Consider the following 25,974-nt stretch of genomic DNA (forward strand, 5'->3'; position numbering starts at 1 on the left):
CACAATTTTTTTTTATGTACAAGTCCAATTAAAAAATAGAACATTGAAAGCCTTATTTGCATTTGTCAAACCACTTCATATTTCAAAACGCTAGTCAGTGCGAACTGGTGAAGTGGTGGTTGTAATGGAGGGACCTCAGGACTGGTTCACCGTGGCAGGGAAATCGAACTCGGGTCTACAAGCTTCATGGCGCAGTGCGCTAAACCATTGTGCCAATGTTCTCCATTCATATATCGACTAATCTTCTCACTCTTAATTGGGAACGCAATGTACGCATCTGTCAGTGGTTGTGTGTGCAATTCTCACCATTGTGCGCAACTTTAACTGATAAGTTAGGGTAAATAACTTCACATATTTGGCCTGGCCTGCACAATGTTATTAATGAGAGATATGATTCTTGTACGTCTAATTGAATTACCATTTTCTAGCCATTACTGACTAGTTTGGTGAAGAATGGTCGACACTAATTAATCCATGACCGGCACGGAATATATATATATTCCTCCTGCCTCAGCAGTCCGCCTGCTGTATTTTTTCACCTGAAGACGATTGCTTGAGTTGCGATCGAAACGTCGTGATTTTTATTTATTTTTTCTATCTACGTGACTTTACCGAAAGACCCAAAGAGAATGGTCGACACGACCTCAAAGACTAAACGGTTTGGGGAGGCCTTCGTTCAACAGTGGGTTGAATAAAGGTCTGTGCGTTGTGAATCTATTTGTGTAGACGACGACGCTTATTCGAGTAAAACGGTGAGTCAGAAACCCCATTGTCGATAACACGGGCGAGTGCTTGTGACTGATAGTGCAGAAAAGCAAGTATGACTCTTGATGACTCTTGTCCGTTTATTAAGCAAAACATAGTAAAAAGGCTATAAAACTCAAAACAATATACAGGACAAAACATTACATGACAACAAGTATGTACACCGGGAGGTTTTGAAATAACGTTAACAAGTCTGGAATATATAACTGCAGCCATGGATAAAATAATATATATTTTTTAAATCCTACACGCTATTGCTGATACACTGATATAAATCTTAACCTTGATAACATCGTTTTCCTGGTAGTGGGTTTTCAAAATACTCTCTCGGTAGCTGCCAATTACACTTTTCCCTCAAGTGCATACAAGAAAATTACCAACTCAAATATATATGGTGCTTGAATATAATGACTGTGAATGGAAGGAATACATAAACAGGACATTTATATATTTAGGCCACCCATGATTATAGAGTAGTGGTGTCTGAAGATAACATATGGCATGCCGTACAACAGCACAGTACTGCAATTGATAACATTTCTTTAAGACCACAATGCTATGGTGAACGATGGCATAATCAATCGCCAAAGTAAACCGCATTTGTTTAGAGGCATTGTTGGACCTTCTACACTCGTGTCACAACAGCAGCCAGTGTCACAAATACCAAGGATGAGTCGAAACAATGACATTGTTTAAAACACTGCACCGGTTTCTAATTACAGTATGTCACATATCCACGCCGACCACTTAATCACCCAGTCAGTGCAGGTATTTGTGCAAGGTTGCGACTGTCATTTTCCACAGATGTTCACAAATCCGACCATTCGCATGGAGTGATGTGTCTTTAAACCTCGCGTATATTTGCTAAAGTATGAAGCACAGCCGAAGCATTTCCCCATGCTTAGAGCAGTCTTCGCTTTATTTTTGTCCGGTTACCTATTCGTACTGAACCAACATTTTCTATTGCATTCACATATCAGACATGTTCATGTATCCACCTGTACCTCCATACCTCGTGAGTCTGATATGCGATGTTCTCCATAATTACGTTGGCAACGTGTTGCTACTCGACTTCCGGTAGCACAATGCACGTTTAGTACCTTCAGCCCACACGGATGCCGGGCTTCAAAATAAACTGTTTGGAGGTTGCAGCAGACAATGTTGGGCACTCAATAAACTGGCTTCAACATTTCAACGCTTCACTCTTCTGCTACCAGCCAGGGAAGGATAGCAACAAGGGAGGCGTGGAATACCCCCTTCACATTGCAGTTAATTTACACAGTTACATAATGCAAAAAGTCATGTTTCCGTAAAGGAGTACACGCACAGCCCTTTGTCAATACACTTCTGGATGAGGGCCACTCCATGCAACGGGAGTCATGAGAGTTTTTTTGGCCACATTGTGCATAGACGTGGGAGCATGGATGTACAATACTGTACATTGGATTTTGCTGCATTGCCCTCAACGCAGCACAACCCTAGCATCCTATGATACTTGTAATACAAAGTAGTCGCACATTCGACTATTATACAGGCCAGCTTAGCTTCCAAGATCTGGGTGAGCCGGTCAAAGAATGTAAAGAAGTAAAAAAAAACATCGGTGAAGCTCTAGCCCTGCAATTTCTTGCTCATGCCGCTGCAGGCAGAAGGGCCACAACGAGAGGGAGTTCTCCAAAGGCTCTCAAGAGGACACATTCGAGATAAAGGTGAGAGAAGGATTGGAAGGGAGATAAGAAACAACGGTGAGATGAAGGCTGCAGCACAGGCTTAGAAGACGTGAAAAGCGAGGCAGTTAATCGTGTGCAGAGGAAGGTCTGGAACATGGGGTTGAGTGATACCAAAAGGGACAGAGAAGAGAAAGGTGGTTCCAGACGCCGAGCACAGCATAGGAGAATTCGTGGTGACCACGCCTTGGATAAAGGTTGACTGGCAGAGGCAACAAGCTGTATACGCGGCTAAGCAAATTTTATTGGCAAAGGGCAATGGCACAGGGAAGGGAATAAAAGGCATAAGTTGGCTTGCTAAATGACACTTAATGTCAGCCAGAGATAGGTCTCGAACAATTCTGCTTTCTAGTTGGCATCCGATTGTTTGTGTATTTTGTTTGTTGTTGTAACTTTCTGACCCGCGCCCCCACTGTGCGTCTGTGAAAAAGAGTCTCATTGCTCATTAGATTTCTCCAGCATAAATAATTCTGAGCAACGTTATAATTGTTTGAGCATCTTAAGGTATTTTAAGAATTTTAAAATACTGAAAATAAAAGGAATTTGATCTTCTAAAACACAACAATCTTTAAAATGCTTATAATACAGTTTTCACTGATGCAGTTATATTACAAAACGTTTGCGGACACTGCCAACACTGTTGTCAATGGAATTATATAAAAAAAACTAAATAAGCAACCACCGTAATGTACTGCACTTATATATGGAGACAATAAATACATGAAATGGTTGCTTAACAAAGAGCACGTGACTGAACTTTTTACTTAAACGGTACTGTACCTGCAATAGTTTCAATCACCCAACCTATGTTTGCACTGCCGTCTAAACAAAACATAGACTCAACAACAGTGCACAGGAGTTGACGAATGTTTTCAATGTGAAAACGGAAACTGTGCTACTTTTTATCATAAATATTTTCAATACATCCCGCGAGTTCGGCCCATAAACACTGACGTTAGCACCAGGCACGAGATAATGTTTTGCTGGTTTGTTGTGAACTAGACTGCTGAAAACATGTGGAGATCAATCGTTGACCAAACCCAGTTTTCAGAAACCAAGATTATAACAATACTTTTATCGTCATACCGTCCTTTGCGCTTTTAAGAAAACGTGTCAGATCACACGGATGAAAGAGAAAACTTGCCCGTACACTTCTACTCTTTCTGAGAATGTTTATACACCAACATTTCGTTGTGCAAAAACTATTTCAGTAAAACTATCAACAGTTTACATAAACATCCGCACTGTTTACATGAAATGTATTTTTAGTTAAGTGTCGTGTTGAATTGGCATGAACATGTTTTATATGGAGACACATCAGAGCACATTATCTCTGCTGTCTCGATACTGGTGCATTAAAAATTGGCACGATAACTTAAAATTTACTCAAAACGTAAGCATTCTACTGTAGTATCTACCGAAATATGACTTACTCCTGTTGAGTGTCCTACTACTGAGAAAAACGAATGGTTTCTAAACATAAACCTTTCCAAGGCTCAAAGTACACAAGGTTTGATTGGAGCGCCTAGAACTTTACACTGGAATTCCTAAACGAGTCCAGCTTAAGTACACGGAAGTGGGTCCTGTATTGTTTTGATGACACGATACGTTACAATGATGGCGACCCCGATACAGATTGCAGATGTAATGGATTTGCATATAGCCACGGCTTAATTTCTCATTCTAAATTCTTCGGAACAAGACTTTACTGACATCACACGTGTCACGGGAATCGACGTCACATTGGACGTCACCGACAAATGTGTGTTCTCGTTGTAGATTCTTTCTCTTAAAACAAGGAAATGACATTTAAGTACTGATCCCTTGAGGACATTTGGTAACCCTAAGCGCTTTTCACACATATCGCGCGCACACCACCGTGGCATCGTGAGAACAATTAAGGGCGAGGTAGATGTGGCATGCCACAAGAATTCGCGGAGCAGCGTTCCGGACTGTTCCGACTGACGTTAAGTGCTGACAGCAAAGCCATGGTAGATTGCTATTAAATGTCGGCAGGCTGCAAGGTTAACTTTAAGGGCACTTTTGTGTTCAAGTAAAATGTTCCCCTAAAAGTTCAACAAATCCAGTCTTGGGCAGCCCAGCCTCCTGATGGGCTGTAACCGACCCTATAATCTGATGTGGAAAGTTTGCGCAACAAAGCATAGGCTGCCAGTTGTCGTGGGGTATGTGCCAGGTCACTTTAAACAGTAAAGGCATTTCAGGTCATTGCTTGCTTCTGTCATCTTCTCAAAAGCTGTACAATGCCCCATCTTTCAGTTCAAATACATTTTCTTTACACCCATTCTCTTCCTGCGACATGTTCCAATCCCCCGTTATTCTCTAGCCAATGGAATGGAAACCTTGACTTCATGAGCAACTCCCTCAGTATATTTACCTCTCCTTAATTTTACTCACCATTTGGCAGCTAGGTTTCCCTACTGGTGCCCTCCGCATGTCAGCAAATAACGACGACGATAAACCACCGAGCCCTAGAACTCTTCCTCGTTGCATCCGTCGTTCACAATGCCCTCGTCGATGCTTTCGAGACGCGGCCTCTGCCCCACCGAAGTCCGACTGCCGCGCCGGCACCCGTGCACGGAGCCGGGCCCCACTGCCATCACGCTGCCTGGCAGGTGCGGGTACTCGGGCACGAGCAGTGCCGGGGTGGAACAGCGCGGTAGAAACGGACACTCCGCTCCACTGCCGATGCTGCCGCCGACGCCAACGCTGCCGCCCCCGCTGCTGCTATTGCTGCTGCTGCTGCTGCTGTCGTCGTCGTCTCCCCGCTGCCCACTCGCGCTTGGACACAAATCTGACAGGAGGCTGCCGAGTGTTGCTACGCCGGTGTCGGTGACGCCGTCGAGCCGGGAGGCGTCGCCGAAAATGCTGAACTTCGCATCGGTGGCGATGGCCTGCGCCAGGCTGGAGGCGAAGGAGTCTAGGGTACTGTGGACTTCGGCTCGCACCTCCACGGGCTCGTGCCGGGACTGCTCCCGCAGGGCTGCTGGTGGCAAAGCAAGGTCACGAGGGTGCGACATCGTTTGTGATAAGCGGTCTCCCAGAAGCGCAGCATATCACCCCCACAATTACCAAACAACATTGACATCATTTACACTATGAGACCTCCTTTACCAGTGGCAAAATATAGTAGTAGGTTTTTACCCTTTAAACTGGTACAAAAACTGACATCTTTATACAAGGCATCATGTTTGCAATAACCACAACACAAGCAGTCAAAATGCAAACAAAAAGAAACAGCTGTCTCGGGTGTGGACCAATCAACTTCAAGGACAGTGCATATCATTATCAGAGTTGTTTCTTTTTGTTTGCATTTTGACTGCTTGTGTTGTGGTTATTGCAAACATGATGCCTTGTATAAAGGTGTCAGTTTTTGTACCAGTTTAAAGGGTAAAAACCTACTACTAACATTGACATCGATATGTGGAGAAATAATAAACAATCTGTGGTTTACAGATGACATAGATCTAATTGCAAACATCCTAAAAGATTTACAATCTTACCTATAAAATTATTTTTTTGTCCGTCTCTGTCTGTCTGTCTGCGCACGCCTTGCAACGTTTTTAACTGAGAAACTGTTGGGTTTACGTTTCAACAAAGTACACAGATACAACGCACTAAGCCTCCGGACGAAAAAAACGCTATTTGTTTTTCCCTTCCGTCAAATGTAAACTAATTAAATCAGACTTTAAACTATTTATATTATTACGCTGATCGTGGTGCCAAAGCAAGCATCTGCGCGGAAACGCTGACTCGCGGCTGCCCCTAGAAACGCACAGGAGCGGGGATGGGAGAGAAGTTCTCCTTTGCGTTAAAAAGGCAAAATAATACACAGAAGTGCAACACTGAGGTAAATCCTGAACAGTGTGATGTCCTCTTCTCCCCCCTCCCCACCCCAATGTGTGCAGCTACTACTATAGAGTCGGTAGATACTACTGTAGAGTCGGTAGATACTACTCTAGAGTCGGTAGATACTACTGTAGAGTCGGTAGATACTACTGTAGAGTCGGTAGATACTACTGTAGCGTCGGTAGATACTACTGTAGAGTCGGTAGATACTACTGTAGAATCAGTAGTTACTACTAGAGTCAGTAGATACTACTGTAGCGTTAGTAGATACTACTATAGAGTCGGTAGATACTACTGTAGAGTCGGTAGATACTACTGTAGAGTCGGTAGATACTACTGTAGAATCAGTAGTTACTACTGTAGAGTCAGTAGATACTACTAGAGTCAGTAGATACTACTGTAGCGTTAGTAGATACTACTGTAGAGTTGGTAGATACTACTGTAGAGTCGGTAGATACTACTGTAGAGTCGGTAGATACTACTGTAGAATCAGTAGTTACTACTAGAGTCAGTAGATACTACTGTAGCGTTAGTAGATACTACTATAGAGTCGGTAGATACTACTGTAGAGTCGGTAGATACTACTGTAGAGTCGGTAGATACCAGAGGTGGGACAAAGTCATTGTTATGCAAGTCCAAGTCGAGTCGCAAGTCATCAAATTCATGACTCGAGTCTGACTCGAGTCCAAGTCACATGACTCGAGTCCACATCTCATAGGTGGGACAAAGTCATTGTTATGCAAGTCCAAGTCGAGTCGCAAGTCATCAAATTCATGATTCGAGTCTGACTCGAGTCCAAGTCACATGACTCGAGTCCACACCTCTGGTAGATACTACTGTAGAATCAGTAGTTACTACTGTAGAGTCAGTAGATACTACTAGAGTCAGTAGATACTACTGTAGCGTTAGTAGATACTACTGTAGAGTAGGTAGATACTACTGTAGAATCAGTAGTTACTACTGTAGAGTCGGTAGGTACTACTACAATCAGTAGATGCTACTGTAGATTCACTATATACTACAATAGAGTCGGTAGTTATTTTATTTACGCGATCTAACCAAAAATACCTATATTATCGATATTGCTCGTGAAAGCCTACATGTTAAAGTAACACTAGCTAATGTGATTGTTATTATCATTATCATAAATAAAGTTTCACTCTAAAAACTTAATAATGTTCTACGTTTCCAAGTAAGGCTGATAGGGTTAAAGCATGATCTTTGAACTGAATGGCCATCCCTCCATCCATTTGCCTGTAACGGGGGTCATGGTAACTCTGGAGAAGAATAAACAATATGAACAAAGCTTAAGTAAAAAAAAGTCATGTTGCTGTTGGGGACTTAACACTTTAGAAAACTGTCTATATTATCCAAAGGGTTTATGTCCAAAACCTGGTGACCAAACCAGCAAAGGATGAGCCGCGTCGACCAAGGTAATGTCACGTAACTCTAGTAAGTGACATCACACGTCATGCTCCGCGTAACATTGTCTCATGGGAAGGTAGCATTGTTGTCGCTAACACTGGTCAACAAAAAAAAAAATTTCTGGCCTGGACTTTTGCAGCTGTTTTAGACTAATTTCAGGGTGCCGATTCCAAATCTGATCTCAGATTTGCTCTATCACATCTCATTTTTATGCTATCGGCATACCCCATTTTCATTGATTTCACCAGAAATTAACTCTGTCACTTATGATTGCAAGTTGTTGCGAGTCAGTGACTGCTTTAGTGTTAAAATATGGTGCTGTATTTTTAGGATAGTGTGTTTATAATATCATTTTACGTAGATATCCACATTTATTTAATATTTTTCTTCTGCAGTTTTTATTGAAAATGCAATATTTTATATCTCAATAACCTGATGTGATAGACAGAAACTGATGCCAGATTTGGAATCAGCACCCCAAAATTACCGTAAAACCGTTGGAATACCTTATGCCAGAAAAAGTGTGTTGACCAGTGTAATTAACTACTTCCAAGCACAAAAGCATGACAACATCCACGCATTTGCATGATTTGTCTACCCCGTTTGAACGCAAGTTCGGCGCTGGGACTCACTGGAGATCAGCGGGAGCTCATCCATTGGCACGGAGCTGTGGCGCCGACCGTAGAAGCGGCCGCTCTGTAAACTCTCGGACTCCTCCAGCAGCATCACGTCCGTGCCTGCCTCCCCCGCACACACAAGACAAAACAAACACACATCAACAGATTCTATATGCTAAGTATGACCATAACATTGGTCGTGAAAGCCCATGCACATTGGGTATGTGTGTATATATACTAGCGGGGGGAGTGGTTGTGCAGTAGTGAGCGCACTGCGCTATTAAGACGGCAATCCATCAGTGAAGGATATCTGAACTGGTCCTGAGCCTCCCGAGGTCGACTCAGCCATACAATAGTATCTGGTGCAGTGTGAAAACATCGCTATTGGGGGGAAAAAGGCATAGGGGCTTGGGTCTAGCCACACCACGTCCTCGTGCGCAATTCCGGCCTTCACAGGTGCACGCTATCCGAATTTTCCCCAAAAGCCTGTATGGCTATACGGGGAACATTTGTCTTTATGCACACAAGTGCGTAGCGAGATAACCCACCAGAGTCCTGTGAAAAGCTGTAGCCCGTGTCTCCACTGCTGCTGCCGTGGTTGGGAAGCCGCCCGCCTGCCAGTAGAGACGTGAGGTGTGGCGACAGGCCAAGGTCTGGGTGTCGGGGAGAGAAACAAGAACGTGTGGATATTAGCTTACATTAGAAACGAGACCCACTTTAGTACAATCGCACCTGGCAGAGAAGGGATTACTAAAGTGCTGCATTGATTGCTGTTTATCATTTTAAAATATGAGTGCATCAAACTAGATTCAAAGCTTTAGTGACTGCAGGAATTACTCTTTGGTTCTTTCGGTAAAGTCACTTAGAAATCAATTCAATTAAATAATAATAGAATACGACGTTTCGATTGCAACACATGCAACCATCATCAGGTACAAATGAATGAAAAAACATAGTAAACTTGGAAATATAATGCAATACAACACAGAGAGTCGGCCAACAAAACAGTCAACACCCCACCTGGTTGATTACGTTCGTCCAAAGATTGCTACATATGAGAGAGAGATAAAACATAGACACGGCGACACACAGACAGACACACAAGCAGAGAGAGACTCACACAGAGAAAAACAGAGAGAGACACACACATAGGCACACAGAAAGACAACGTCTGTGTCGAGGTCTTCAATAGAGAGAGAGGGGCGTGGGGCAGAGGGGGAGTTGTGTGGAATTCCTGCCCATAGGGGAAGGACGAGCTGGACACTGACTTCTAAACTAACAATCACGGAGCGTTGTGTGGAATTACTGCCTTAGCCATACATTAGTATCTGGTGCAGTGTGAAAACACTGCTGTTGGGGGGAAAAAGGCATAGGGGCTTGGTGCTAGCCACACCACATCCTCGTGCACAATTTCGGCCTTTACAGGTGCTCACTATGACGAATTTTTCCCAAAAGCCTGTATGGCTATACGGGGAACATTTGTCTTTATGCACACAAGTGTGCAGCGAGATGACCCACCAGAGTCCTGTGAAAAGCTGTATCCCGTGTCTCCACTGCTGCTGCCGTGGTTGGGTTATTATTTAATTAAATTTATTTCTACGTGAATTTACCGAAAGAACCAAAGAGTAATTCCAGCAGTCACGAAAGCTTCTAATCTAGTTTGAACCACCTCTACGGGGAGGGTTTGCCGTGCTTGTTTGTTTCACACTTAACTTCTAATTTGGCAATCTTTGGAAGAACGTAATCAACCAGGCTATGCGTTAACTGTGTGCTAACCGACTCTCTGTGTTGCATTGCATTACACTTCCTAATTTTACTAAATTTTCTTTCTACCGTGCTTGTTTATAAGTCCATTCTCTCCTCCTGCCGCTATGGGCAGTAATTCCACACAACGCTCCATGCTTCTTTGTTTAAGAGTGCATCATTCCACTTTTAGCTACGTTTTTAAATTAAAAACAGGTATTCAATAAAACAATTTTTTTATGACTACAGACACGTAATATAAACTCCATTTAGTACAACTTGCCTACTTGAAGTCAATTATAAAACAAAAGTGGTATGCTCATGAACGTTTAACATTTACTAACTTATTTACATTATCGTATGTTGTATAAAGCTTAAAATTATCGTAAGTTATATAAAGTGTTTACTTACAGCATGAGTGAGGTTTGATGCATAGTTTCCTTGAAATTTTTTAAGAAATATATTTGCAAATGCTACTATTTACAACCTATTCAGACCAAATCTGACGACAGTGGCAGAAGGATCAACAGTCCACTCCTGATAAAAAATTGGCTTCAATACGCAAGTGGTATTGTTTGTACAGAGTGGAGGGCTGGGCTTATTAACCAATTTTGAATCTATCCCCACACAGCGAACCTGATACACTATTGGCATTTTAATCATGTCTTAGATTGACAGTCACCAATTTGATGATGGCAGAAACCAGAACCTTACCTGTGATTAGACAATTTGTTTTATGTTTCAATTATTTTTGTTTCAGTTTTTACCATTCTGTTTGTATGGTTTCCCAATTGTTTTGTTTCATTTGCACAGTTGTGTTTGTTCCATCAGCTTAACTGTAACAATGGTATAATACTTATCTATAATGTGCATAAGTCAATCTATTAATTATCAAATGTGCACGATTTGATGTATTTATTACAAGCACAAGAATAACTGATTTTAATCGAGATATCAATGCATTTTTAAATGTCTAGCCACAACCCTAATTTGTAAAAATTGCGTATAATTTGCCAATAATTTGTATAAATCGTCATGAATAAATTCAAACGTATATAATTCTACGTGTATCACAAGTGCAAGTTTTCATAGAGAATAAATTAATGCATCGTCGCACACACCTCCACATTAACTAAAATAGATCAGCATAACATTTGCGTGGGGAAGGACAATAAAATAAACACAAAAAGCAGTTCTAGGGAAATAAGTTTATGTTTGCAGGGTAGGGGAGAGCCCATTACCGAGACAGGCATTGGAGCAGTCTCCATGAGTCTGTTGACCAAAGAGCAAATGGTGGGAGATTGCGAGGGTAGATCATGGAGGTTGCTGCGTGGTCTACCGTGCAGTAACTGCGTGCTCTGGCGGAGGCTAGATTGCGTTGGCGAGGCGCGGTGTCGTAGCTAGCTTTGGCCCGGGGTGACATCTTGCATTGACCCATCGTCACGCATGCGTACCTGTGATGCGGTTGGAAATGCTGAAGAGGCGCGAGGTTCTCCGACGCTGAAAGAACGAGTCCCTGCGGTAGCGCTCCCCACCGCAGCAGTAGCAGCCGCAGCAGATCATGGCGATCAGCTCCTTGCGCACCGTCTTATTCCACAGCCCATAGATAAGCGGGTGGCACAGCGCGCTACTCAGCGCCAGCCACATCGCCAACGCTTCCGCCCGGGCGGACACAGCGCCCGAGCCGCCTGCCGCCTCCATCATCACCACCACCAGGTAGGGCAGCCAGGTCAGAGCGTAGGAGCCCACCACCATCACAATCGTCGTCAGCGCCTTGCAGGGGTTCCCCGAGTAAGGCAGGCTGACCGTCGTGTTGCGTCTCCGTTTATTGATCGCGGTGGCGGCCACGACGGTGCCATTCTGCACCGCCTCCACCGCTTCAAGGTTCGAATCTTGGTTCGTGTCCGGAGAAAGCTGCTCCGTCTCTACTGCGATTACCCCACAGCTGACCCTGCGGGCTTTGCGCCGGGCGACGCGGAAGATGATGCCGTAGCAGATGAGCATGGTGGCAAAGGGTGGCACCATGCACCACAGCTGCCGGAAAACAGGTTTGGATATTTTTACTGACTCGGTCGGCCAAACTACCACCACAGGTCGTCGACTTTGAGATCGATCAACTTTCACTACTTGTGTGTCAATATTTTTTTTATGTAGTATGTATGAAATTACATCAGCCATATAGACAATAAGCAAGTACAAAACTGTTTAGAACTTGTATGTGGTGTATGTACCATGCTCATGTGACCGCTGCAGCCATAAACTTGTCAACACTGGCTGTCATAAAGATATACTCGTTCCAGCTATAGGAATGAGGAATTTCCACCACTGCATCAGGACTGTAAACAGGAGATGAGCAATGCCTCAATGCTAATTTGAGTAGAAAAACTACTTTTGACCTCTGACTTTTGAATCTACAGCATGTTATTTTTCTGACCTGCCAGAAGATGGCGTAACCAAGACCCCGGTACCATGCCGGAGTGCACATGCGCTTGTGGACGGAGAACTCGAATCCCGGCCAGCCGAAGAGCGGAGGTGCCGAGCCGACCAGTGCGTGCAGCCACATGTACGCGATGAGAAACGCCACGCGGTTCCCCGTTATCTTCATTGGGTAGAGCATCGGGTACAGCACTGCATAGTACCTGTACGCGCCCCCACACATACGCACAGCCACGCACGGTTCAGGCCAAAGCAAGCTCGATCGCTTTTCCCAGCTGATTTAGTCCACACCAGTTTCAACACTTGTCAATGTTTTGTATATTGCTGTGATTTGTACAAGCAGTGCACTGCATAGTTTAGTTCAATGTCTAGGTTATCTCCGTGCTCATGAGCGTGGGGTGGTTATTATCATTAGTATTTCTAAGCCATTGGTGATGAGCATTCTGGATAAATTCCAGCTCTGAGAATTAAAATAGATTATTGACTGCTTTGGCTGTCATGCAACTAACATTACTCTCAGTGACAGGGTAGGTGAGAAAGTGCTACGCTCTGCTGTCGGGACCGGAGGTCACTCGAAGGAATTTCAGTAAGTAGCTCTGTGATATCCGCTTCCATGTGTATCACATACTTTAACGCAAACGGCTCTGTGAGATACCCAAATGGATTCTTTGTATGTATGTTCAACTTCTTTCGCATTATATGTAACCAACCGTGCTAGTCGGAGGTGTGGGGAAAGGACAAGAAACTAAACACAAAAAGCAGTTCTAAAGAAATATGTTTTCAATCTAGATTTAAAGGTGCATAGCTTGAGTGGCTTCCTAATATCACGAGGAAGAGCCTTCCAGACAGCCGTAGCACGATCACAATAAAAAAAAACCAGGGTAAATTAATAACTAGGCGGGGTGGGGGGGGGGGTGGCGGCGCACCTGTCGAGGGCGATAGCTCCGAGCGTGAGTGCACTGGCCGAGCTGACAAGCATGTGCAGCAGTGCCGTCAGGTGGCACCACACTACGCCGAAGACCCAGGCGCGGCGCGCAGCGCACACCGCCGCCATTGGCAGCACCAGCAGCGATAGCAGCAGGTTGGAGGCGGCGAGGCTCATAACGAGCCGGTTGCTTGGTGTCATAAGGTACGGTTTGCGGTAGAGTGTGACGGTGACCAGCAGGTTTCCCACGCACACCAGCGTGGCGAGTGCCGCCAGAGAGGACGTCTCCAGCACCACCAGCCAGCCCTGCAGGGTGCCCAGAATCATCATTGTCAGTGGGCTCTAGTCTCTATGCCCACCTCTACTATTAATGGCATATTGTTATGGCCTAGACAGTGCTTCTCACTATCATCATCAGCTATGGTTAATCGACTGCTGGAGTAAGGGTTCCTCAAGTCACTGCCACTTCTCATGATCCTGCAAAAAAATAATCCATCTATCACCTGCACAATCTGATTTCATTACTTCATCTTCAAGTGGACACCTTCTGTACACAAAGTGAATGTAGTGGCCTCTAGTGGCTAGAGGGGAAATGTGAACCAATTACATAAAATACATACGATTCATGCACATGTGGTTCGATGCATGTAACATGATCATCTTTCTGTGTAGCGCTTTGAAATTAAGTTTAGATGCTATATAAATCCATGTTCTATTGTACTGATGCCTTGTCACACTCCTACTATATATAGTTTTTAAATCAACTTTTGCAAACTTGCAAATTATACTATCCTGGTCCCTTGAGTCCTCACCTACTTAAACTAAAATAAATTATTCTTCTAAGGGATTTTTTTCTTAAATAATATGTTAAAATGATAAGGACAGGAACAAAAATAAAATGGTCAAACAATTTCGTGATAAGTTATCAGTGTTAGGAAAGGCCACAGCTTACCAACTAAATATGAATCATAGTCTAGTACAATAACAAGTACAATAAAATCTCGATTTACAGTGTCTAAATGCCACCACATCTCAAGTCCCAGTATATAAACAATGGGGAGTATTTATTTTATATGGAGAGAAAACGCAATCGGTCATAGGCAAAAGGAAGGTCTATAAACTGGATTTTATTAGCGACATGGAGCAGACACCACTGACGGCCAAGGGAAGTGATTTCAAGACCATAAGGGCAGCAGAGGGGAAATAGGAAATATCAGGATTAGCAAACACAGCAATGTTAAGAGAGGACCAAACAAAATCCAAGTGCTTACCTCCTCCACATCCAGAGTGATGTTCCCGGCCACGCTGGTGTTGCCATCGCTGCTGCTGTTCATGCTGCTTTGGCCGGCCGAGCCCTATGACAGCTCACAGCTCAACCCTACCTCGTCTTCTCCACTGTGCGCCAAAAACAAACACAATCGACCCTTTTCACAGAGCAGCAAAGTGGGGGCAAGGCGACAACTGCTGTTCCAAAGTTAGCCGGTCGTCAAACTCCTAAACGCTTACCGTGCAGGCAGCTGTTCAAATTGCTCATCCAATGTAGTGGGAACTGGGACAGCACCAGACATCGGTCTGGTTCATGTCCTTTGCCTATGACTGCCTGCCTTTCTTCCCAGACAACAGTCTGGTTACAATGCGACCTAGCAAGGCTTTGCGGAGTGAATGAGTAGTTCGCTGGGAGATAATATCAATGTGTGACCACTGGAAAGTCACGTGGCTCAGGGGCGTAGGTTGCCAGTTAAAATCTTGGTTGGAGGTTGACTCAGCCCATCATCCCTCTGGGATGATAAAATTGGTACCGCATTGTGGTGATGTCAACAATCTTAAAACTCGTGAAAGCTTTTTTTGGGAAAACAAGTCAATAATGAGTGTAACGAATACATTTTTGTATTTCAAGACTAAGGACTGCACAAAACGATTGTATTAATCTTGAGTATCACAACAGCATACATTTAAGGCTTAGAAATATGAATGAGAACTTTAAGTGATAAAAAGCCATCATGAGCTTAAAGTATACTTTGTCAACCTCTCCGATCATTCATTGAGTTTAATAATAGATTAAAATGGATTACATTCAATCAGCCGAGCATGTGAAAATTAATTATTCAGAATATATGCAAATAGAAATTAAACATTCATGTTCGATTTTGGTTTCACGATAGTGTGCAAACCTGATAGAAAAAAAAGAAATACAAACAAGAAAAAAAATGTGTTAATGAAATTATTGATTCTTTAATTGAAACGAGACCCCAGAATGACAATTCATTGAAATTTTGTTGGGGTTGGTGACACACTTACTAAGACAGGGGCATGTTTATCGAGTGTGCAGGTGGTGCAACTACACTGCAGCCTCCAAGCCAGAGTGTGTTTGGTGATCAATTCAATTATTAATGCATCTTTGAGACAAATTGCTTTAATTCACATAGCTGGCATCTCAAATTTGCATAATCTTCATTAGCCTCAGGCCGTTTTTGCACAACATTTGTGTGACGCGTTCCTCTGACAGCAAACAGCAGACAACTAATGGACACTATCCAAAATAAAATACTGTAATAAATCACATTTACATGAAGTGATTGTGGACTTGTAAGCAGAGGCCAATGGCTAATTCCATTACAATAACAAATTGTGAATAAACAGTTCTAAGCATTTACAATTTGATAAGTTAGTTAACAAAAAACTTTACCGCAATTGACGAAATTTAAGCAAATAAGGACCGATTTACATTCGGATGTGAATCGATTATTACAAAAATGTTGGGCTAGCGGCTAGCCAATGGGCCAGAGCAGAAATTAGGGTTAACATACCAAAACTGTAGAATCGATGTATTTAAGTGGCTCACAAGTGTTAATTAACTCGATAACACCACACATTCCAAATGGTTAGATCACATCATTCACTATTTTTGACCACGTCAATAAATTGGAACCGCGAAATTTTCGACACTTTCGGTGGTAACGACAAAGTGACAAATATCTTGGTCTGGCATGAACCTGGAAGTCCGTCAATTTGGATGTTGTCAATATACGATTGTATTCGCAACGGATAATAAGACGCACAACCACTTATTAATCACGAAAATACGGTCAACTGTGTAAAGATTTACAACAAATATATACATTAACAAACAAAATCATTACCAAGTCCGGGAGACCTGCATTGGCAATCAACACGTGGGACACAGAATAAAACGTAGCAACACCAGAAGCAAATATCTAAGTCAGAGAATGTGCATCCACAAATTAAGTATGAACAATACGTGGAAGAACCGGCATAATAAACCTTAGCCACACACTCCACAAAGTCTTGATAAGCCCCAATCAAAACCCCACAATAAACCGCAAACGAATGCCACCGCTTGCAAACTCTTACCGAAAAGTTTAAATGTTCAAGGGTAGCGGCATACAAAGTGTGGCACCGCTTTTATTGTTTAGAGATGCCCCCCCACACACGACTCTAACCTCGACAACAACAACCAAGACAACAACAACGCCGCAGCCGCCGACATCACCGCAACTTAAAAACCGACCCTCGCGGGCAAAGGCAGCGGATCAAATTCCTTACCCAGCTCCCGGCCCCTCGTCGATACAGAGAGGAGTCGATCGGGTCATACGTGGAGGTTGGTAGTTGATCGATTGATAAGTTTTAAAAGGATGGGAGGGAGGTGAAGGAGGGAACAAAACTGCACGGAGCGCGGACTCCGCGGACGGGACAATGGGAAATGGCGTCGTTACCCTCAGCGCCGCTACGTGGGTGGCCACCCCGGTGGCATTCATTATTATTTTTTCGTCCCCCTATACTTTAAAATTCTTTAGGTGTGTGTGGAGGGTTTTTTTTCTCCTTCTTCTTCCGTGAAAAAAAATGTGGCGGTGTGCGTTTGTGTAATTTCATTTTTTTTCCCGCAGTTTTAGTTTGCGACAAATCGTCTCCAACTCTTCGGGCCGAGCGCGGGGACCACCAACGGCGATCAAACGGTCCCGCGCGGACGCCGGGGAGGGTCACGTGACCACGTTTGTCGTCGCATAAATTATCCCTAATTTTGTATTGGCCTCTACGGCCGTTTATGTTAATGTGTAGTATTAACATAACTGTGGGCGTGCCTTCATAAACGGCATAAATTATGTTAATTATAACGTGCGCGTTCATGATGGAAAACGAAGCCACGCCCCCCCCCAAGGGTGTTCGGTGGGCGTAACCAAAGGTGTCACATAAATTATGTTAATTATAACGTGCGCGTTCATGACGTCGGGTGAAGCCACGCCCCCCCTCAACCAGGGTGTTCGGTGGGCGTAACCGAAGATGTCACATAAATTATGTTAATCGTCAAATATTATTCTCGTGGGATGACGCCGACAACGTCTGGAGGGCGGAGGGTTGGGCTGGTGGGCGGTGTTCGGGCACATTTATATTCGCAAGTCCACATGAGCCAAACTCGCGTTGTGATTGGCGAACGCCGCCCCACGTGACGCCCTATACCGCTCGCGCATTGGTCGCGATGCGCGTTCGCGCTAGGAGATGTAAAGAGGCGGTTGCCCAGGGCCCTCCCCCCGGTGGCGGCGGCTGTGGCTGTGGCGGCGGCAAAGCCGAGCAGCAGAGTCACTCACGATGGCGGCGGCAGCGGCGGCAGCGAGGAGGAGAGGGGAGGAGGACAAGCAGCTCAAGGTGCTGAGAGAGATCTCGAGCCTGACACACAACCGGCGATGCTTCGAGTGCGATCAACGTGGGCCCACCTACGTCAACACGACCATCGGCAGCTTCGTGTGCACGACCTGCAGCGGCATTTTGTGAGTACTTGTGGTTGGTTGGTGGTTGTGGTGGTGGTGGTAATGATGATGATGTTGGTGGTGAGGGTTGTGTGGTGATAGTTGAAGATAGTAGTTTTGGTTGTGGTAATTTCGGTGACGGTGGTTTTGGTGGTGATGGCTTTGGTGGTGTTGGTAATATTGGTGGTGGTGGTGCTGAAGATGATGATGGTGATGATGTACATAGTGGTGATGGTGTTGGATGTGGTTGTGGTGCTAAGTGTCGGTAGTGGAGTGGGTGGTTGCGGTGATTGTGTTTGTGGTGATGCGGTGGTAAATGGTTCAGCTGATGGTGATGACTTTGATTGTGGTGGTGGTAAGTGGGGAGCGGTAGTGTTGTGGTTCGCGCACTACGCTACGAATCCGGTGACATGAGTTCTATTCCTGGCCAACATCAGTGGCGAGTGTTGTCAGAAACTTGTCATGCGACTCCTTTAGGGCGACATAACCCTCAGTGAGTAGCGGGTTCGGTGTAAATAGGGAGACAAAGGTGGTCGGGCGTGATTTCTGGCCACCATATTCTCGTGGCATTAATAGGTGCTCACTAACATGCCTTGTCCCAACAGTCCGTGTTGGCTATACGGGGGGATCTTTGAGTGTTAAGCGGTGTTGGCGATGGTTGTGGTTGGGTTAGTCGTGGTTGTGTTGGTGATTGAGTGGTTGATGGTGATGGTTGATGATGGCGATGGGAAATAAGTGTTTGGTGATGTGTGAACATTATTTTTGTGGTGTTGAATTTCGCATTAATGATGGTGAATGAGAGAGGTTTAATGACACCATTGGAACGTAGGAAGAATGGTAAAAACGGGCTTGGGTCTGACACCTCACGGCTCGCTACCCATGGTCAAGAATATTGACGGCAGTGGCAGCCAAAAGGAATGGAATGCGTCCCAAGTGGACTTCCGCTGGAAACATGGAGCATTGCAAATAGCTCATGTGTAGGTGCTCTGTGGATTAACAGCATCGCAGAATTGTGAAGGAGTGTAACGACGGCTCTTGGACGGCATCATCCAACAGTGGATTGAGCATGGACGATGATGATGATGATGGAACTCTGTTGTGGTCTTGCGTTGATCGCAGTACAGTGCATGCGGTCATCAGAGTGTTCCAATTCCACAAGGACTGCGTTCATTTGCTTGCGAGAGGAACAGTTTGCATTTAAGTTCGCGTGTGTTGTGTGTGTGTGTGCGCGCACTTTTGGAAAATATGCACACGGACAACGCACCCAGCGTTTGCGACCCAGCCCTTATAAAATGTTACATGTTACGTTACTCAAGGGCTGGACAACCGAACATTTGTCAATAGGGGCACAAAAGGCCCATTTATTAATGGGCTTGATGATGCTGCTGCTGCACTGTGCACGGTCGAGTGGCTTGGGCCATGGGGGGGTGACTGGCTTTCTGTTTTTATGCCCCCCCCCCCTTTCGTAATGGCCACTGAGGCTAAAGCAGTTCCAGAATTTGTGCGGCATTCTTTAGAATGAAGCATTTGTAGGAGGGGAGGGAGGCGAGAACACCCCCCCCCCCAAGATTACCAAGCTCAGGGCACGACACGAGCTCACGCTGAGGCAGGAAATGCGGTCCTTTTTTAAACGGAACACGCTGGCTCTTCAGGGGTGGCCGCCGGGTGGGTGGGTGGGTCAGAACGCTGAGCTGGCAATGTCCGAACATCCTCCGCTTTGAATCCAGATCGCAGTCACTCGTGATGGGAGAGGGGGGGTGGTTCTAAAAACCCAGCTAGTTCGGAACCCCGATCACCACTAACGCCCGATTGCAGGCTTAAACAAAAAACAAATCATAATTCAATTCATACTGACGCAGATAATTAAATATTCGGTTTGAATGGCATGCGCTGAACAGGCTTTGTATGGCAAATGAAATGTGAGCGCCGAATGTGGATGAACAGGCCTTTGCTGTAGTGTGACTTCAGAAGCAGCTCTATGATGTCACTCTCGTGCCGTTCTCTGACACAGTGTGGTGCAATAGTTTCTGAATGGAAATATCTTCATGGCATGACGCCCATACAACAAAAGGGATATAACTCGAAAAATAAGCAATGTTTAATAAATATATATTAAACAGGACACGCAGCACAACGCATTCATAAGTAGAGGAAGCTGCTTTTCCGTCTTTTGAGACAGCATTTTTAAGAACCATTCAGAGACGGGGAGATATTGACATGGAACGGTGGTGCAATCCCAGGGACTTTGGTAACCATTAATGTTGTATTACTGGTTCTAAATATACGTAGTGCTGTGTCCCCATGGCCACCTTATGCAGTGTCATAGCTGCTTGCCTTGGTGGTATCCTCCTCTTTGTGCCCTTGAGCATGGTTGTGCGTACAGTATGCACAATCATTTCTCATGGGAAGGATGCTCGGTTGAAGATGATGTTGTACCCGCTTATGATACTGAGAGGTAATGGAATTGAATGTTTACGATTGCGGTGCATTTGTTACCATTGTCCTGTCATAGCCATTCTATGCGACATAACCATACCCAGGCCCAAAGAAAGGATTTTTTTTCATTAAGCAACAAAAAATTACTGCGTCTGGGATTGTTGCGTGCGATAATGGAATTGTATCACGGAAACTGTACAGTTGTTTTACAACGTGAAGTGAAACCAAATTGACCACATCCTTACGTCTCAAGCCACTGGCAGGTACGGTAAAAGTTACATGTGGGAAAAGTCCCAGGGTGTGTTTGCTTAGAAATTCGTTGCAGAAATTTTTACTTTCTACTAAAGTAAATCTTGTTGCACATTCATTGCTTGCCTTGGTGCCAGTCTAACGCTCTCACTCTGAAGCGTGGATATTCCACCTTTACAAATTGTCAATTAAAAAGCATAATTTTATTATTTTTGTATATCCCTAAGCATGACAAGGTGTCACTGACTTGCATTATTGCGAGCAACTTGCTTTGTTATCACACTCGTGAGAGGCAAGTATATTTCAACAATCAGCAAGCTCAAGTTACATGAATGGCGCAGTCCAGACAATTACGTAATGGACAATTGAGTATTGGCGACGTGGAAATGTTTACTGCACTAATGTCGGTTCGTTGATCGTGTTTATTATTTCAGACGGGGTCTGAACCCTCCGCACAGGATTAAATCCATCTCCATGACCACCTTCACTGACCAGGAAGTGGAATTTTTACAAAAAAATGGTAATGAGGTAAGGGATGCATGCTTTGGCATACTGCAACCGCAGTTCTAATCTATTAAAAGTCATTGCTTTGTATAAACCCAGGTGAGAGATGACAAGCTAATGTCACGAGTGAGACTAACTGGTATGTGTGTTCTTTCTTGCATCAGCACATCATTTTTTTACTCGACATGGAAAGTGGTTGAACACCCTTATATTTGAAATGTCTGGACTAGAAGGTGGATTGGTGTCTTAGGGGTCAGAGCATTGAGCTGGCAACACTGAGGGGGGGCCATGGTTTGAATCAGGGTTTCATTCACCAATGATTAATTGACGATTCTCAAGTCTATTGAGTTAATGGTCTCATCCTTGTAACCAGGAGTAGGCAAATGTGCAGCCCTGCAATAGCTTTTTTCACTTAATTTGGTTACATTGTAGCTCTGAAAATGAAAAAAGTTTCTGACTGCCATGCGATGAACATTTATTTGTACCGGTGTATGTGGATAAAAAGGGCGATTTGAGGTGATCTTACAAGTGGTTCTGTTGCTTCTCATTCACGGGCCGTTATCTTAACAGTTGTTGGTACAGTGCTCTGTGACGCGTTCCGAATGGATACTTTGATGCCAATATCGCTAGTTGGATTAAAATGGAAAAATTCAAAGTTAAATAATAATTTCAAAATGTTTATGTTGGAGGACAAAGCCGATTTCATCAAAGGTCACAGTGTGGGTAAGAAAGCAGACTGGGTGGAGGCTATAGATGCCACTCAGAATTTTCCATTGTTTGGAGGACACGATCTTAAGCTTTACTGTGCGATCACTGTTGTGAATTCTGACCTCCGTAACTTGCTGCCAGCATTGCTATCAAAGGACTGTCCACAGTTTCACATTTAATTGCTTTTCCCCCCCATCACTGTTGGAAACTTGAATCTTCAAGCACAGTTTTGTGGGTAAGAATTAGCCGCAGCAGTTATGCATTCTTATCCAGAACAAATGATCAAGACACGCGGTGGATGTCTTGTGTGTTTACATCACAAACATGTGCTGTCACAGTGTGAAACATAACGACGCATTGATGTGTGCGAAGCCCTGTTGTTTTTGGCCAACAGTAGGAAGTCTTCAGGGGGCTTCTGCAGATTTGTTATTGCAGTAATGTGTGCTGAAGGCAGAAGCTCTTCATGTCAATGTCTGAGCAAATCATTTTCCACCAATAACATGTGAAGCCTGAAAGTTTGTCTTTCAACGAACACTGACTACTATTGATTGTTATTCATCAGAACATTGCTTTATAATGAGGACATTGAGATGCAAGTTCTCCGAAACGACGCTTTGCAGCCGCGGGCATAGCATCCCACGTCTGTGTTTATCAGCGATCCAAACAAGATTGTTGTAACAATTTTGTGCACGGTGTAAGCTGCATTGATTCATTACTCCCACTTCCTCTGACATCGGCCTGGTTTCTAATTGTATCAATCAATTCACTTGGAACGGTCACAATTGGAGTTTGACAAAGCAGCCTTGCAAGCTCTGCTCGTTTAAAAGCTATGGGCGGCTGGACATTTACACTCAGTGCTTGCGTGTCGCTAGAGTAGTCTCTTTGCTCAGCTAAGCTTTGTAAGTGGAGCTCGTAAATCCATGACAACTGGTTCATGGAGCCAGCATAATGGAACATGCACAAATTGTCTTTAACCCTTTCTGAGTACAATATCATTTATGTAATTTCAGAACCCAGTATAAAACATTGGGACATTTCAAAACGTGCTTGTAATTTTTGCCCAACCCCCCGCCACCCAACCAAGTTTACCACGGTTATGCTAATGGGGTGATGTCATTAAGTATCCATTCTCGCAGAGCAATGCAACGCATTGTGTTCGGCAATGAGTTGCTTACAGAGGCGGACATCAGTGGCCTCTTGTCCATAATATACAAAATATTTATTCAGTGTAATTCTGGAGAATGTTAATAGCAAAATAAATAACTTCTATTTTTTCCTCACAGAAAAGTTTATTTTTTTTATACATCCCATTGGCTACATGGTCTTCTGGTTCAAAACTCTGGACTGGTTTTGAGCTTCATTGTCTCATTGGTAGTCAGGCTTGCTTGATACAATGCTGGTTAACTGCCAGATGTTTCTTAGAAATTTACCTTTTCTGTAAAAAAAAATTGGTCCTCGTTCGATACAACTTGAATGACAGGAAAATTCTTGGGCAGCTGGGCATTTGCACTCATAAGTTTTGCGTTGTACTCGGACACATTTCTCAAGGCAGGTCCACACCTGAGTGATCTGTTGCAAATTTAAATCACTGTCGACATTGTGCAACTTAATGGCCTGTTTACATGTGGACATCTTTAATTAAGTTGCGCAACTGATCGCTCAGGTGTGGATGTGCCTCTAAAAAACTGTGTCCGAGGCAAGCCCTTGCTCTTAACTGATGAGACGCTGAATGTCAAAACACCGGTTCAGAGTTTGCTCATATTACCATTAAAATACACATGGGTATGATGTGTGTGATAAGTTTAACTGTGATACTTAAAAAAATGTTAATCATTGTATTGAGAATTGTAATCAGTCAGGTTAAAAAAAAACAACCTTGAATTTTGGCTCTGCTCATAAAGATAAGAAAACGCCGGGGGCAGTAGTTGAAAGGGTTGATCAGCCACAGACCTCCAGTATGAAATTCGCTGTCTGCGGCCCTTCCTGTTCAATCCTAAAGCCCTGCCGTGTGCCTTTTTGTCGAAAAGCGGACATGAATTAAAAATGTGCTGCTTATGCAAATTTCGGCGACAAAAATACCACCACGATTGCCTCTGTATCCTGTTGCTTTTGAGGTTTGGTTTAAAACAAAAATTCGTCCCATCCACCTATTTTAAAATGAATTAAATACAATTTACCAACCCGCTACACGACCGTTCCCGTGAGAAACTCGCGATTGCCAGAGCCCCTGGAAAACCAAGAGGGCTATGGTCCTCCCTTACATCCGGATTCATCTCACACCCAGGCTGTTCTACTGAATGGGTCTACATGGGACGTTTGTCCGATTCCATGCACAAAGCTTTGTCATTCTGCCGCTGGATGAAGGCCTCCCCCTACCCTGTCAATCGTTGGGGATTGTTTAACCATACTTCACCACCCTGGTTGATGAGGGTTGCTGAAGCGGGTGGGCCAGGAAATGTTTATGGCTTTACGCCCGGAGTCGAACTCGGGTAGCCGAGTTCATAGGACAATGCTGTTAACCACTGCGCCACTGTTCCACCTCTTAAAATGAAGTCATTGCTATTAAAAAAGGTTATTGTGAAGCACATCGTGAGTTCGTCGTGCGTTAGCAAATGACGTCCTGGTGAAATTTTTGTGCGATGACTAAGCAGGCCTCAGTATGCTTGTATGACTACATTTACAACCCAGTAATTGCTCTGTGGCAAGACACTTTATTATTATTTTCCTGCTATATACGTGCTGAGCGTCATTTCAAAGACATTATTTGCTCACTAGGAATGTGGCACCTGTGCCTAATTCTGCGCGATAGTCCCAGTTCGTGTTGTTCTCTGCCAAGTTTTGAAATATTAAAATACACGACATGTAGCCTGTTTTTCACTTCATGCCACGATTAATACCACGAGTATATTAAACAGAAAATATGCAGAGTCTGCTTCATAGTGGATGTTAAATATCCCGTGTCGTCATATGAAAAGAATAAGAATAGGCTTATTGGGCACAGGCATGGTCCAAATAAAAAAAATACACTCATAAATTACTTAATTGGAAATAGTATAGCGATCGTGGCCCCTTACTGTGAAAACCTGGCAGGAAAAATAGTATTGAGACTTGGTGAGGATTTCCTGGGTGAACAAGTACAACAATTTAACACGTAGGCTTTCGCGACCAATATTATTAATAATAAACGTTTTTGGGTTAGATCGCGTTATTTCTAAATGTATCGTAACCCTCCACCACCCGACACGGCCAAACAGTAAAAAATGTGTGGGCAATTGGCAAATTGCCCGATGATGCTGGATGTAATTACCAGTGAAACGTCGTACTCAAAAATTGTAAATGATGTTAAATCACTCTTCAACACACCAGTGGGCTAAAGTAGTGAACTATTTGTCTTTTGTAAACGTGACATCTTTTTTGCTGTTTGGCCATGTCGGGTAGTGGAGATTACGACACATTTATAAATGACGCGATCTAACCCAAACACGTTTATTATGATGTACAACAATAATAATACAAGTAACTTGGCAGAGAATACATTTAAAGTAATTTACAAACAAGATTGCTGCCAATTACACTACGATCCGAACATGGCAGTACTTAAGACAAGAGTTTAATAAAGCAGTGGAGAGACTTTGCTTTGATAGAATTACCTAATCCATGCATTTTGTTTAATAAGCGCTCGATGAAATAAAATTAAGTGCAGTTATCATTGTGTGCTCCTCATGAAATCAATATTGAACACTTTCATTTTGACTACTTAAGATCATCCCAGCCACATAAATAAACAATACATCTTCAAAAGCAGTGCATGC

At 43.8% G+C, this 25,974-nt stretch overlaps 2 protein-coding genes across 4 annotated transcripts in view; one reads left to right on the plus strand and one right to left on the minus strand.

Annotated features, from left to right (window-relative positions):
• Window positions 1–831: 831 nt before the first annotated feature.
• GPR161 (G protein-coupled receptor 161) lies at window positions 832–17,506 on the minus strand. Of its 2 annotated transcripts, none has more exons than XM_078614119.1 (8): window positions 17,067–17,506; window positions 14,774–14,897; window positions 13,504–13,808; window positions 12,576–12,780; window positions 11,596–12,175; window positions 8,947–9,051; window positions 8,414–8,518; window positions 832–5,490 (listed from the first exon to the last, which is right to left on the minus strand). In XM_078614119.1, the coding sequence occupies exons 2-8, from the start codon at window positions 14,834–14,836 to the stop codon at window positions 4,979–4,981; spliced, it is 1,875 nt and encodes a 624-aa protein (XP_078470245.1). In that variant the 5' UTR covers window positions 14,837–14,897; window positions 17,067–17,506; the 3' UTR covers window positions 832–4,978. The 2 variants fall into 2 exon arrangements, with proteins under 2 accessions (XP_078470245.1, XP_078470244.1); XM_078614118.1 differs by having other exon boundaries at window positions 832–5,493.
• A 273-nt stretch (window positions 17,507–17,779) lies between these two features.
• The window catches only part of LOC144732624 (arf-GAP domain and FG repeat-containing protein 1-like), a 39,627-nt gene continuing 31,432 nt past the window's right edge, over window positions 17,780–25,974 (plus strand). Inside the window, exons 1-2 of one of the 2 annotated variants that reach the window (XM_078614120.1) lie at window positions 17,780–18,286; window positions 21,385–21,478. In XM_078614120.1, coding sequence (XP_078470246.1) covers window positions 18,108–18,286; window positions 21,385–21,478 — 273 coding nt within the window. In that variant the 5' untranslated portion in view covers window positions 17,780–18,107. Of the gene's footprint in view, window positions 18,287–21,384; window positions 21,479–25,974 lie in introns of those variants that run through there. The other variant, XM_078614121.1, reaches the window with a different exon arrangement.

The sequence above is a fragment of the Lampetra planeri genome, chromosome 43 (genome assembly GCF_965212315.1).
Source record: "Lampetra planeri chromosome 43, kcLamPlan1.2.h2, whole genome shotgun sequence".
Classification (NCBI taxonomy): Eukaryota; Metazoa; Chordata; class Hyperoartia; order Petromyzontiformes; family Petromyzontidae; genus Lampetra; species Lampetra planeri.